This window comes from Rhinatrema bivittatum, chromosome 8, assembly GCF_901001135.1.
Source record: "Rhinatrema bivittatum chromosome 8, aRhiBiv1.1, whole genome shotgun sequence".
In the NCBI taxonomy this organism is placed as follows: domain Eukaryota; kingdom Metazoa; phylum Chordata; class Amphibia; order Gymnophiona; family Rhinatrematidae; genus Rhinatrema; species Rhinatrema bivittatum.
The window spans coordinates 78959214-78971989 of NC_042622.1; the positions used below are offsets into that span (position 1 = coordinate 78959214).

The following is a 12776-nucleotide window of genomic DNA, read 5'->3' on the forward strand; positions in this document are numbered from 1 at the left end:
CACTATTCTCAGGAGTATCTATAAACATAGCCAAAGATGTGTTAATTACCTTGACCAGTAAGATTTTAACAGAACAAAGGACTATCTCGAGAGTCATGGTAAATGGGCAGTCACGCAAATCTCTAGAATCTTCTATCCTTGTTCAATTTGAATGTTATCTATAATAGAAGGATCACTTCCTGTATACGATGAGATGCTGGTGGACAGTTTGTCAGAGGCATGGCATCAGCATCTCCTAAGAATACTGATATCGTTCAATAAAAAATCTGCTTCTGATTGTTCTTGTCTCTCTGGCCATAAGCGTCATAAAAAATGGCGTGGCGCTTAACTAGCCACTGGTCAGCTCGTGGTGCCCCCCCCCCCGGCGATTGATGTATGCCACTGTCGTCGCATTGTCCGAAAGGACTCTCACAGCCCTGTTGCGCAAGAGTGAGAAGAAATGCTGCAGCGCCAGCCATTCGGTGGACCACTGTGCCTCCGTCGCTGACCAGTGACCCTGGGCTGAGATTGGCAGACTGCTCCCCAACCGGAGAGGCTGGTAACCATGGTGACTATGACCCACTGAGGGACCTCGAGATCCACCCCTCGCGTCAGATGCTTCAGAACCAGCCACCAGCCACCAGCCAAGACTGGATCTGGCAGAATCTGTGAGTGGCAAGGGAAAGTTGAAATCCTCCAACATTGGGTCCCAGCGGGAGAGGAGCGCTGTTTGTAATGGTCTTATATGCGCAAAGGCCCACGGGACGAACTCCAGAGTAGATGCCATGGAACCTAGGACCTGCAAATAATCCCAGGCTCTGGGAGACTCAAGAGACGACGTACCTGCCGCTGCAGCTTGTCTATGCGTTCGGTCATAAGGAAAACCTTGCCTGCTTGAGTATCGAAGTGTGCCCCTAGGAAGCCCACTTTTTTTTTTTGAAAACCCCAAATAGGTCAGGACCGCAGGTTTTGCACCGTCTCCATCTGCTGGAGACAGAGAAATACTGAAGAGAAGCAGGCAGCACATAGGCTTAAGAGGGGGCACTCTCGAAGTTTTTCTCTGTCTCCATCTGCTGGAAGGGAGGCAAAACCCAGCTATCTGGACTGATCTGGGTATGGACAGGGAATTCAAATTTTTTTTTTTTTACCTTTGCTTTCTGATCTTAGTTTTCTAATTGGTTGGTCATGGGCTTTTTTTTCCCCACTTTTCCTTTCTTGGTCATTTGCCAATTCCTTTTACAGGGTCTCCTTTTTTTTTTCTTTTTCTTCTTTCTCCACCTGTCTTCTTCCCTTCTTCCCTCAAACACACACTCAAGCTCTCATTCTCACATGCTGTCTCTCTCACACATACACACATAGGCTCTCAGTCCTACATGCTGTTTCTCACACACACAGCTCTCACTCACACAGTGTCTCATACATACTGGATGTCTTTCACATGTTGTCTCACATACACACAGCTCTTAGATGTTGTCACACACAGCTCACTCACTTGCTGTCACACATACACAGTTCTCACTCACATGCTGTACCTCTCACACACACAGCTCTCCCTCTCACATGCTCTCTCTCATACATACTGGCTCTCTTTCACATGCTGTCTCACACGAACACATACAGAGGCTACTCATGCTGTCTCTCCATACAGGCTCTCCCTCCCCCACAGTCTCAACTCACTCTCATACACATTCTTGAGGGCCTCATGGATCTCCCTGGTGGCCCTATTCTTCTTGGGCTGCCGTGAGGCTGTTCTGCTTAGCAAGAACAGCACTAGACGAGCACGCGTGCCTACTCAGCTGCCAGTATGATGAAGACCATCAGCACCCACATGGGCCTCCCTATCGTGGCCATGAGCACTCCTATGTCCCTGTGTGTGGGGGGCATTGCCCCCATCGTCCCCCACCTCCTCAGAATGCCCCTCGTAGTAAAAGTGACTTACTCTAAACGGTGGGTGCAGCAGCAGTTTTGCAGCCGTTGTAACTAGCTAGTGGCCCGTACCACACCAACTTCTCTTCTGCGCTTGCCTATAGAGGGAATTGGCCCATTGGGATGGGCTCATGTGTGTATCCGCTTCCTCTCTCCCTTTGCTTTAAAATTTGGAAGAGAGACTGGTGAGGCTTTCAACCCTTCCCTAGTTTTTCTTTTGACCATTTTGAGCCTTCTGCATGTCTGTATTGCCTGTCCGCTGGAGGCTGGTGTGCCTTGGGCTTGGAAAGGTTGGGGAAACGCTGCCCCAGTTGCATTTTTTTACATTTACACAAGTATAAGGATTCCCACGCCTTCCATCACTACTATATTTCTGTTCGTCTGTATCCCAGCAAGCACGCGCCCTCTTGCCCCGATCTCATTTTGAGGTCTCCCATGCCATGATCTGACGACTAAATCTTTCATGTGTAGTCATACAGTTGGTGTGTCTTATTAACCCCGGTATACTAATTCTGCCCACCAGAAACCCCTGCGCTATCCAAAGAGAAGAGCCTTATCACGTGTTCCGGGAGACGACTGCCCTAATCACGTGCAGAGGCTAAGGCGGTAGTTGGTCCGGAAACGGAAGTGGCGGTTGGTAGCCGGCTAGAATATTGGAAATATGCAGTCGAAACGGCGATGGGAGACACTGGAGGCTCTGCGGCGCTCTCGGAAGGGACGTCTGCCGTATTACCGGGATTCTACCCTGCAGGGAGAGGTGGGTTGTATGACACTCTCGGGAGGGGGGCGTGCTTCTCTTCGTCAGGCGGTGAGGCTTGTGCCGTAAGAGAGTCTGGGAGGAAAACGAGCTGTGCCTTCACTGGCAGTATTTGTGCACAGGAGGTGATTGCTATTTCTTGCACGGACATGCAGAAGTTTAATTTGTGATGGAGATGGGGTGATTTGTCGAGAACTTATTGTCCTATCCAACCTAGGGAAGCTGCGTGAAGTATAGTCCCTATGTCTATCTCCAGGTTTCACTGCTTTGATGACTGACTGTGCTGTGGCTTCTGCACTATATGAGTTATGATTTGTGCATTGTCTATATACGAGATTCCAGAGTTACTTTAAAAACTGATTAAATTGCCACTTTGTCATCATCCATCGTGTGCTGCTCTATAAATAAATAAAATAAATAACACACTTTCTCCTTGTAGGATATGTTGGAGAATTTCAGGTTCTCTCCAAAGCTTTCACCTTACTCTGGGTGGGTATTAGATCAACTGCACTCCAGGTCTTCATGGAACACCATGTGCGCCGAGGACTTTGTGTCTCAAGAATCCAGTCTCCCCACGGCCTCTTTTATGAACACACACTCTAATACCTGCCAGTTGGTATCCGCACCGATTTCATCAGAAGCACCAGGTGTGACTAAGGTAACTGTTTTTGCAGCCTGGAGCTCAAAAAAGGGTATCAAGGTGTGATTTGTCAACTTGCATTACTCTGAGCTATGTGAACGTGGACTCCTAGTCTGATCACAGGCTCTTAGATATACCTTGGATTTGTGCTATCACTTTGCAGCCATATTCAGCAATGGTGACTTTTTTTTTTTCCCCATGATCTTCATCTGCCTCTGATGGAGCAGAAACCCTCTCTGATGCTGCTGTCACCCAGAGCTGTGGAGGTGGAAAGCTGCATCAGGCAGTACGAGAAGATTCACAGGACGAAGAGCAAGGTGGGGCAGAAAGACATCTGACGTAACAAGTCCACATCTTGCACTTTGATTAGGCCTGGGCTGTTCCTAAAAAATTACTTACCTTCATGTCTGACATCTATTGTTCTTTTATAGAAGATACGTTTTAAAAATATGAAGTAATAAATAAAAAGATTGTCTGTCTGGGGTAGCGAGAGTAAATTCAAGACACCCATTGAAGGGTTGGCATGTACACGGATACAGATGCAGCAAAGCATCTTGAGGCAGCACATAATCTCTTGCGTGAGTGTAGAAAGGGGAGCATTGCCTTTCTATGGTTTAGCACTGCCCCACTAATACTTTCCTATAATCTTTGGTTTTCAGGAAGGACTGCAGGAACGGCAGGAGCGGCAGGAAAAGCTAGGCAAAAACGTGTCCGATTTTGCAACTGAGCAGCTGAAGCGCTTTGAAGAATTGTTGGAGTTGAAGCAGCGGCAGGAGTGTCAAAACTTGCGAGAGCTGATGGAAGAGGGGTGAGTGATGCTTCTATGATTGTTGTTCTAAAAGGTCATCATGGGAGTTCTATCTGAGTATGTTCAAGGGTATGCTGTTTTCAAATTGCAATTGTGTTTTAATTATTCTCAAAAATTAGTTTAAAAGTAATCCTTGGATTGTAGTATGCCAATCCCTGCTGTATTTGTTACCAGTAGAAAGCTTTTTCACTGGCACACATTTGAAATGTGAAAAAACCAGAACCATGTGCGCCTCGACAAAATGGAGAAGCTTTTCGGGACCCTGAAATCCTCCACTCCTGCATTGGTTTCTTCAGCCAAGGATTGTGGGGAGCCATCTCCATCTTTACCCCTCGCGACTCCTCTAGTCAGCACCCCCAAGGATCTGGGAGAGGGAGATAGATCCTCGGTGGTCATGGACCTCCTCAGCACTGGGGAAAGACCAGGCCGAGCATCTGAAGCGATCCCAGAAGCACCAGCACTTTTCCCTGTTATGGCAAGGTTCTGGAGTGGCATTGGCGGCCGCCATCAAAGCACCAGCCACCAGAGGCCCCATCCTCTGGAGCCTCCGGTAGTCTGAGGCATTCCCACAGATATCTGTGCCACCTCGGGGACCCGAGGATGAGCCGGCAACGCCTCGTCCTCCTCCATCAGTCCTGAACACTCAGGACTTCCAGGAGGAGCTGGACCGCAGGGTGCAATCGGCAGTGCTCAAAGCACTGCAAAGCATTGAATTATCGGTGCCACCGGCCCCCATGCCTGTGCCCGAGCTTCCGCCATCGGTGTTGGAACCCCTGCTAGAGTGTCTGGATATCCTTCTGGGTGCCCTTCCAACGCAGCTGGTGCCTGAGGGGCCATCGATGCCCTGTTGGCCACTGATGCCCTCTACAAGAGCGATCCCAATCCTCGGGTCCTCTGAGGAGGATGAGGCCACCGGGGCTGGGCATCCTTGTCCACGGTTCCCCGAGCAGCTGCCGGGCCCATCCAGCTTGCTGCGGCTGATGGATCCCTCGATGCCAGGGGATCCATCGGTGCCGCTGATGCTCCTGCGTTCTCCGAAGCCCTCGGCGCCCTGGCCCAAGTGAGGAGGAGGGTCCCTATGACCCTTGGGGTGATGTCCTTTTTCATGTAAAATCTGTTATAAATGCATCATTTTGAAATTGTGTGCGAGTAGGGTGTGATGTGGTTGGGGGTACAAGGCTGTAAGGTTTTCCTAAAATGCCTGATACCCTTGTACTGGCCATGGTCATTACTGGACAGACATTTAACAAAGTTTCCCAACTCATGACACTATGTGTTGTGTAAGGACGAGGGTATAGTTTTCCACTTGGCCATAGGTGTCACATTGCCTGGCTACAGCTCTGCAGAAATGCAATGCTAATACTGGCGCTCAAAAAGTGTTGGTTTAAAAAAATTGTTTACACACACAAATTTCCACACACCTAGTCACACTCAGGAGGTGAAGGCAGTTCCCGCGCTGTCATTCCCACATTGGAGTGACTCTATCTGCTGCTGGAACCAGCCTGCTCTTTCAGATCAGTGAGAATAACTAAGGTCATTTTGAAGGCATATGCTGGGGGAAAAGACAGATCTGGTGAGGATGAAGGCCTCTGGCGTTGTTCCCTGCCTGTCCAATTGCTGAACGGATGGGTGAGGACCTCTCCGAGGAGGATTCTGAGGCCACTGAGTCTTTTTCCACAGGCTTTGTGCTTTTACTACAGAAAGCTTTTTTGGCAAAGAAAGGTGAGAAGGAAGCACTCTCATTCCCAAAGTCCCCCTGGGAGAGGTAAGACTAAAGTGTGAACCTTCCGGAGAGCAAGAAGGGGCCCATTTGTAAGGCTGGTCTGGGAAGATGGCTAGTAAGCGCATCAGAGGAATCAGAGGTTCCCTGTATGTACCAGGATCAGTCCAGGCTGCTGGGTTATGCTTCCCCCTCCAGCAGATGGAGTCAGAGAAAAGCTGAAAGCGCCCACCATATAACCTGGTGTGCCACCTGCGATCCCTCAGTATTTTCTCTGACTCCAGCAGATTGAGAGGCATAACCTGCGGTCCTGAATCTCTCAAAATTTCTGGGGACTTGTCCCAACAGGTTTAATTCTATCACAAATAGCCTTTGACTAGATCATTTAAAAAAAAAAAAAAAGTTTTAATTTTGCTTTTTCTAAACTTTTTAGCAGTACTTAAAGCAGCCAGCCACAGGCAGGCGAGGCAGGGCATTGCCCTACAGCCAATTTCCCGGAGTTTTTAGTGCAGTAGCCTGGTGAGCAGAGGGGGAAGACATACCGGTGGGCCGGTCACTCTCCCCCTCCCTCAGAGATGATTCAATTCCTCTGTTCCCCCAGTATTGCCGTTCCCCGAGGGCTGAGTTGTAAGTTTCAAAAAAAAAAAAAAATCAATAGTAGTAATTTACCGAAGCAGCTAATTTGATTAGACAGGTTTTTTTACCTCAGCCGTGCCTGCCTGAATTCTCCCGGGCCTTCAGAAGGGATGGAGCTTTCACCCGGCTGCTTCGCGCGCTTTATGCTGAGAGGAATGGCGTGTGCAGCTTGTGGAGAGCCGGGGCTCCGGATCTCCCACGAAGGCCTCTGCTCCCGGTGTATCCCCGGGGGTGAGGGCCTTCGCGACTTTTGATGCTGGCACGGGGGGGCGGCCATTACAAGGCCACGAGGATCGCGCGGTGGTCAGACGGCTGGGAGGCAGAGGCCTGGCTCGCTCCCGATTAGCGCGGGAGCGGCAGCCATCTTGCCTCCCTTAGACGGAGACGCTGATTTCTCTGACGAGGGAGAGGATCTCCCTCCTCCTCTGTCCCCGCCGGCCCTAAATCCACATAGACCGCGCGGTTTAGCGTCAGACGCGATTCCTCCTCCATCCATCCCCCCCGGGGGGGGGGGGGGGGGAGCCCTTAAAGCGGAAGCACTCGTTTTCTTCTCATTTTATATTACTATTACATAAGGCTTATATGGAAGCGGAGACTGAGTGGGAATCCCAGTCTCCTAGCCCACCTAAGATTCTTAAGGCTTCCATGGATCAGGGAAGATCGGAATCTCGCATTCCTCGCTCTGACCCGGAAGATGGACTACCTGACCCGCTTGCCCTGGTGGACCCAGGGACTCAGGATTCCTTCACCCAGGACATGGGCGATGCGGTTGACAATGCCAACCCAGTGGAAGGGGATGATCCTCAGGTGCTCCATCTTTTCCGCAGAGAAGAGCTGCATCCTTTGATTTCACATGTACTTCAGGACCTGGAGATTCCCCTCCCGCAGGAGACACCTGATACCTCTCCAAGTGATTCGGTTTTAGCGGGACTTCGGGCTCCGCCACAAACGTTTTTCCTTTTCATCTGAAGCTGTTCCAGCTCGTGTCCCGTGAATGGGAGACTCCTGAGGCCTCATTAACAGTTAGTAGGGCCATGGAAAAACTTTATCCACTTCCTAATGATTCTCTCGACCTTAAGATTCCTAAAGTGGACTCGGCGGTCACGGCCATAGCCAAGCATACTACTATCCCAGTGATGGGAAGCACAGCGCTCAAGGACCTTCAGGATAGGAAGCTGGAAGTGTTGCTCAAGCGAATTTTTGAAGTGTCCGTTTTGGGCGTGCGGGCCGCAGTATGTAGTAGCCTTATGCAGAGAGCTACGCTAAGTTGGGTTCAACAAATGCTCACGGCCCAAGACCTTTCCCCGGGAGAGGCTGAGCAGGCGAACCGCATGGAATCAGCGGTCGCCTATACGGCAGATGCCTTGTATGATCTCCTTCGTACTTCGGCACGCACTATGTCTTCGGCGGTATCCGCAAGGCGCCTGCTATGGCTCCGTAACTGGTCGGTGGATGCCTTGTCTAAATCTCAACTGGGTTCCTTCCCTTTCCGGAATAAACTGTTATTTGGAGACAAGCTCGAACAACTCATAAAAGCCTTGGGAGACAACAAGGTTTATAAGCTGCCAGAGGACAAACCCAGGTCGGCCCGCTCGCCCGGTAGCTGCAGGGGCCGTTTTCGGGGACAGCGCCGCTTCAGGTCGGGTAGGGGTCAAAATTACCTCTGATCAGTGGGTTCTAGATATTAAAATTCACGGTTATGCTTTGGATTTTGCTCGTCCCATCTGGGATCTCTTCCTAGTATCTCCCTGCGGACCGCCCCAGAAGCAACAAGTTGTTCTTCAGACCTTATCCCGGTTGAGGGCTCTAGGAGCCATTGTTTCGGTTCCCCGGTCAGAATGCCGGACCAGTCGCTACTCCATTTATTTCGTGGTTCCCAAAAAGGAGGGATCCTTTCGGCCGATTTTTGGACCTCAAACAAGTCAACAGGGCGTTGCTTGTACCTCTGTTTCGAATGGAGACATTGAGATCGGTCATTGCGGCAGTCCACAAAGGCGAGTTTTTGGTTTCTTTGGACTTGACGGAAGCTTACCTTCACATAGGAATCCAAGAACACCATCAGCGGTTTCTGAGATTCATGATCATGGGACAACACTATCAGTTTTGCACCCTGCCCTTCAGGTTGGCGACTGGTCCCCACGTGTTCACTAAGGTGATGGTAGTAGTGGCAGCGAGCTTACGACGGGAAGGGATCTTAGTACATCCTTACCTGGGCGACTGGCTCATACGAGTGAAATTGTAAATCCTCTGCAGGGCAGCGGTTCGTTCGGTTTTACGTCGCCTGCGGTCCCTGGGCAGGGTTGTCAATTATGCAAAGAGCCAACTGATTCCATCCCAGGTATTTGGAGTTTTTAGGAGCCCGGTTCGACACCGTCGTGGGCAAGGTCTCACTACCTCTCGGGCGAATGGACAGGTTGATGTCTCAGGTGCAGCGACTGCTGTCGTCCCCCACACCAGTGGTGTGGGACTATTTACAGGTTCTTGGTTTTATGGCCTCTACCCTGGAATTGGTTCCTTGGGCTTTTGCGCATATGAGACCCTTACAGAGAGCACTACTTTCTCGTTGGGATCCCAAGTCAGAAGAGTTCCACCTTCCCTTGCCTCTGCTCAAGCCGGCCAGATCCAGTCTGGATTGGTGGCTCACTCCGGATCACTTACTGCAAGGGGTAGACCTCGAGAACCCTCAATGGATAATTGTGACAACCGATGCCAGCCTATCCGGTTGGGGGGCGGTTTGTCAATCAAGGTCAGCTCAGGGTCTTTGGACTCCACTACAGACCAAGTGGTCCATCAATCGATTAGAGACTAGGGCGGTTCGTCTAGCACTGCAACAATTCTTACCGATGGTCCACCGCAGAGCGGTAAGGATTCTTTCCGACAATGCGACCACGGTGGCTTACATAAACCGTCAAGGGGGTACAAGAAGTCGCCCCATGGCCGACGAGGTGGACATGTTAATGGCCTGGGCAGAAAGTCATCTGGCCTGCATTGCGGCGTCTCACATAGCCGGGGTTGACAATGTTCAGGCGGTCTTCCTTAGCCGGCAGCGGTTGGATCCCGGAGAATGGGAGCTGTCCGAGGAAGCGCTGCGGATAATCTCGAGCCGGTGGGGGACCCCCCGTCTAGACTTAATGGCAACTTGTCTGAACGTGAAGGCGACTCGCTTCTTCAGTCACAGGAGGGACCACGATTCAGAAGGTGTGGATGACCTGGTCCTTCCTTGGTCGGCACACATTCTCCTTTTGTGTTCCCCCCGGCCGCTGGTAGGAAAGGTGTTGCGTCGCATAGAGTCTCACCAGGGACCGGTGATTCTGGTGGCCCTGGAGTGGCCACGAAGACCGTGGTTTGCCGATCTGATCAACCTAGCGGTGGACGATCCGCTGCGCCTCTGTCATCTGCCCAACCTCCTACGGCAGGGTCCAGTATTTTTTTGAAAAGGCCGACTGCTTCTGTCTAGTGGTTTGGCTTATGAGAGGAGACAGTTAAGGAAGAAGGGTTACTCAGAAGCGGTTATTACTCTTCTCCGTGCAAGAAAAACTTCTACATCTATCACCTACGTTCGGGTATGGAAAATGTTCGATTCTTGGTTTTGCGGGTTGAGCTTGTCCCTGCGACGGGCCACTATTGTTCACATTGTGTCCTTCTTGCAGGACGGCTTACGGAAGGGCTTGGCATGCAGTTCTCTCCAGGTATAGGTAGCGGCCTTGGGCTGTTTTCGGGGTAAGGTTGATGGTATTTCCATTGCTGCACACCCGGATGTGACACTGTTCTTGAAGGGAGCCAAGCACTTGAAGCCGCCAGTGCGTGCAGTTTTCCTGTCCTGGAGTTTAAATTTGGTTTTCTGTAGCCTCTGCGGGTCACCCTTTGAGCCTTTGAAGCGTGCTACGTTAAAAGATTTAACGCTTAAAGCGGTGTTTCTCGTGGCTATCTGTTCAGCGCGACGGATTTCAGAACTTCAAGCCTTGTCATGTCGAGAGCCTTTTCTACATATCTCTGATTCGGGGATTTCTCGTCGCACAGTGCCCTCTTTCCTTCCTTCCAAAGGTAGCATCGGCCTTTCATGTCAACCAGTCAGTTGAGTTGCCGGCATTCTCTGATGAGGATAAGGATCTGAGGAGATTGGATGTCCATAGAGTCCTCTTGCGGTACTTGGAGGTAACTAATCCTTTTCGATTGTCTGATCATCTTTTTTTGTTGTGGAGCGGTCCTAAGAAAGGAACTAAGGCTTCTAAAACGACTATTGCCCGCTGGTTGAAAGACATGAGTGCTTCAGCTTACATATGTCACGTGCGTCCAGTATCGGATGGTTTTAAGGCGCGCACTCTCTTAGGTCGCAAGCAGCGTCCTGGACAGAAAGCCAATGTGTCTCGCCCCAAGAGATTTACCGGGTGGCCACTTGGAAATCTTTGCACACGTTTGCTAAACATTATCGGTTGGACGTATGGGATCCGAAGGTGGATTCTTTTGGCAGCAGTGTGCTTCACGCGGGACTCTCCAGGACCCAACCCTTTTAGGGCAGATTGGGTACATCCCAGCAGTCTGGACTGATCCTGGTACGTACAGGGAAAGGAAAATTAGTTCTTACCTGTTAGTTTTCGTTCCTGTAGTACCAAGGATCAGTCCAGACGCCAGCCCATTGACAGGAGAGTCCATTCAGCTGTTGGTATTTCTCTTGACAGATTTTGTTCCAAGACTTCTCATCTATGCAGCATGGTTATAGTTCTACTTGTTCTTTTTTAAGCATTCATACTAGTTCTACCTTGTTCAATGGAATTAGGATTAATTTGATCTAGTCATTGGTTGTTAAAACGCATTTAATTATAACAATAAGATAATTATAGTTACAGCCATTCATTCTGCTTTGATACTGATTATACTGAGGGATCGCAGGTGGCACACCAGTATATCTGGGGGGTGCTTTTCAGCTTTTCTCTGACTCCATCTGCTGGAAGGGAGGCATAACCCAGCAGTCTGGACTGATCCTTGGTACTACAGAAACGAAAATTATCAGGTAAGAAACTAATTTTCCTTTAGAATTTTCTTGCCTGATACACAAAGCGCACATGATCTCCTCTTGTGCTTCTCAAGCCAAAAGAGAAGCAGTACATTCTACCATAGATCAGCTAAGCCTTCTGGATGCGATCATTCTGCTGCCCCTAGGGGAACAGGGCTGAGGAAGGTTTCTATCTATTTTGCGGTCCCAAATTAGGAGGGGACTTTTTGTCCCATTCTAGACCTGAAGATGGTGAACAGGTCTTTGATAATGCCACAGTTTCAGATGGAAATGTTATGCTCTAAGATTGTGGCGGTCCGCAAAGAAGAGTACCTAGTGTCCCTGGATCTGACAGAAACATATCTGCACATCTCCATCAGGGAGGAGAATTGGAGGTTCCTTTGCTTCTTGGTGTTGGGGAATAATTATCAGTTTTGAGCTCTTCTGTTTGGTGCTTGTGCACCCATACTCGGACAACTGGCTTATCCAAGCAAAGATAGAGGCTCTGTGTCGGGAACTGGTACAATGAGTCATGCAGCTGTTGTAGGCCCTGGGCATGATGGTAAATGTGGCAAAGAGCAACCTGGTTCTGACCCAGTCACTGGATTATCTAGGGGCCCATTTTGATACCAGTTTAGGTTTTTCTAATGGAAGAGAGTGTGTGAAAGGTGCAGACACAGGTTCGCAGGTTATTGCGACTGTTGGTTCCCAAAATCTGGGATTATTTGCAGGTCCTGTGTTCTATGGCGTCTATGCTAGAAACTATGCTCTAGGTGTTTGCGTATTCAAGGCCTCTCCAGAAGGCTCTTTTTGTCCTGCTGGAACCCTCAATCGGAGGAGTTTAAGCTACCTCTGTTTCTGCAGGGGAAATCCAGGTGCACTCTATCCTGGTGGCTTTCCAGGGCCAACTCGGAGAAGAGCATGGAGCTGGATACCCCAGATTGGGTGATAGTTACCACTGATGCCAGCCTCAAGGGCTGGGGTGCCGTTTGCGTAGGACAAACAGTGGAGGGGCAATGGTTGGCAGAGGAGGTCTCTTGGTCCATCAGTCAATTGGAAACGAGAGCAGTATACGAGGTTACGCCTTAGATTTTGTAAGAGTTCCTGTAGACAAGTTTCTCGTGTCCCCGTGCAAAGGTGGCATCAAGCGCGCAGCGATACGAAAAACCCTTCGGCGGCTGGATGCCCTGGGCGCAATAACTCCCGTGCCTCCTGAGCAGCAACGAAAGGGCCGGTACTCCATTTATTTCATCGTACCAAAGAAAGAGGGCACGTTCAGACCAATTTTGGATTTGAAAGGGGTGAACAGGTGTCTTC

At 50.0% G+C, this 12776-nt stretch overlaps 1 protein-coding gene across 3 annotated transcripts in view; it reads left to right on the top strand.

The window, feature by feature from the left end:
* The first annotated feature begins 2477 nt into the window (after positions 1 to 2477).
* Positions 2478 to 12776, top strand: part of GLE1 (GLE1 RNA export mediator) — a 181564-nt gene continuing 171265 nt past the window's right edge. The window contains exons 1-4 of one of the 3 annotated variants that reach the window (XM_029612699.1): positions 2478 to 2662; positions 3102 to 3320; positions 3530 to 3619; positions 3962 to 4110. In XM_029612699.1, coding sequence (XP_029468559.1) covers positions 2567 to 2662; positions 3102 to 3320; positions 3530 to 3619; positions 3962 to 4110 — 554 coding nt within the window. In that variant the 5' untranslated portion in view covers positions 2478 to 2566. The remainder of the gene's footprint in view (positions 2663 to 3101; positions 3321 to 3529; positions 3620 to 3961; positions 4111 to 12776) is intronic. The other 2 variants (XM_029612698.1, XM_029612697.1) reach the window with 2 other exon arrangements.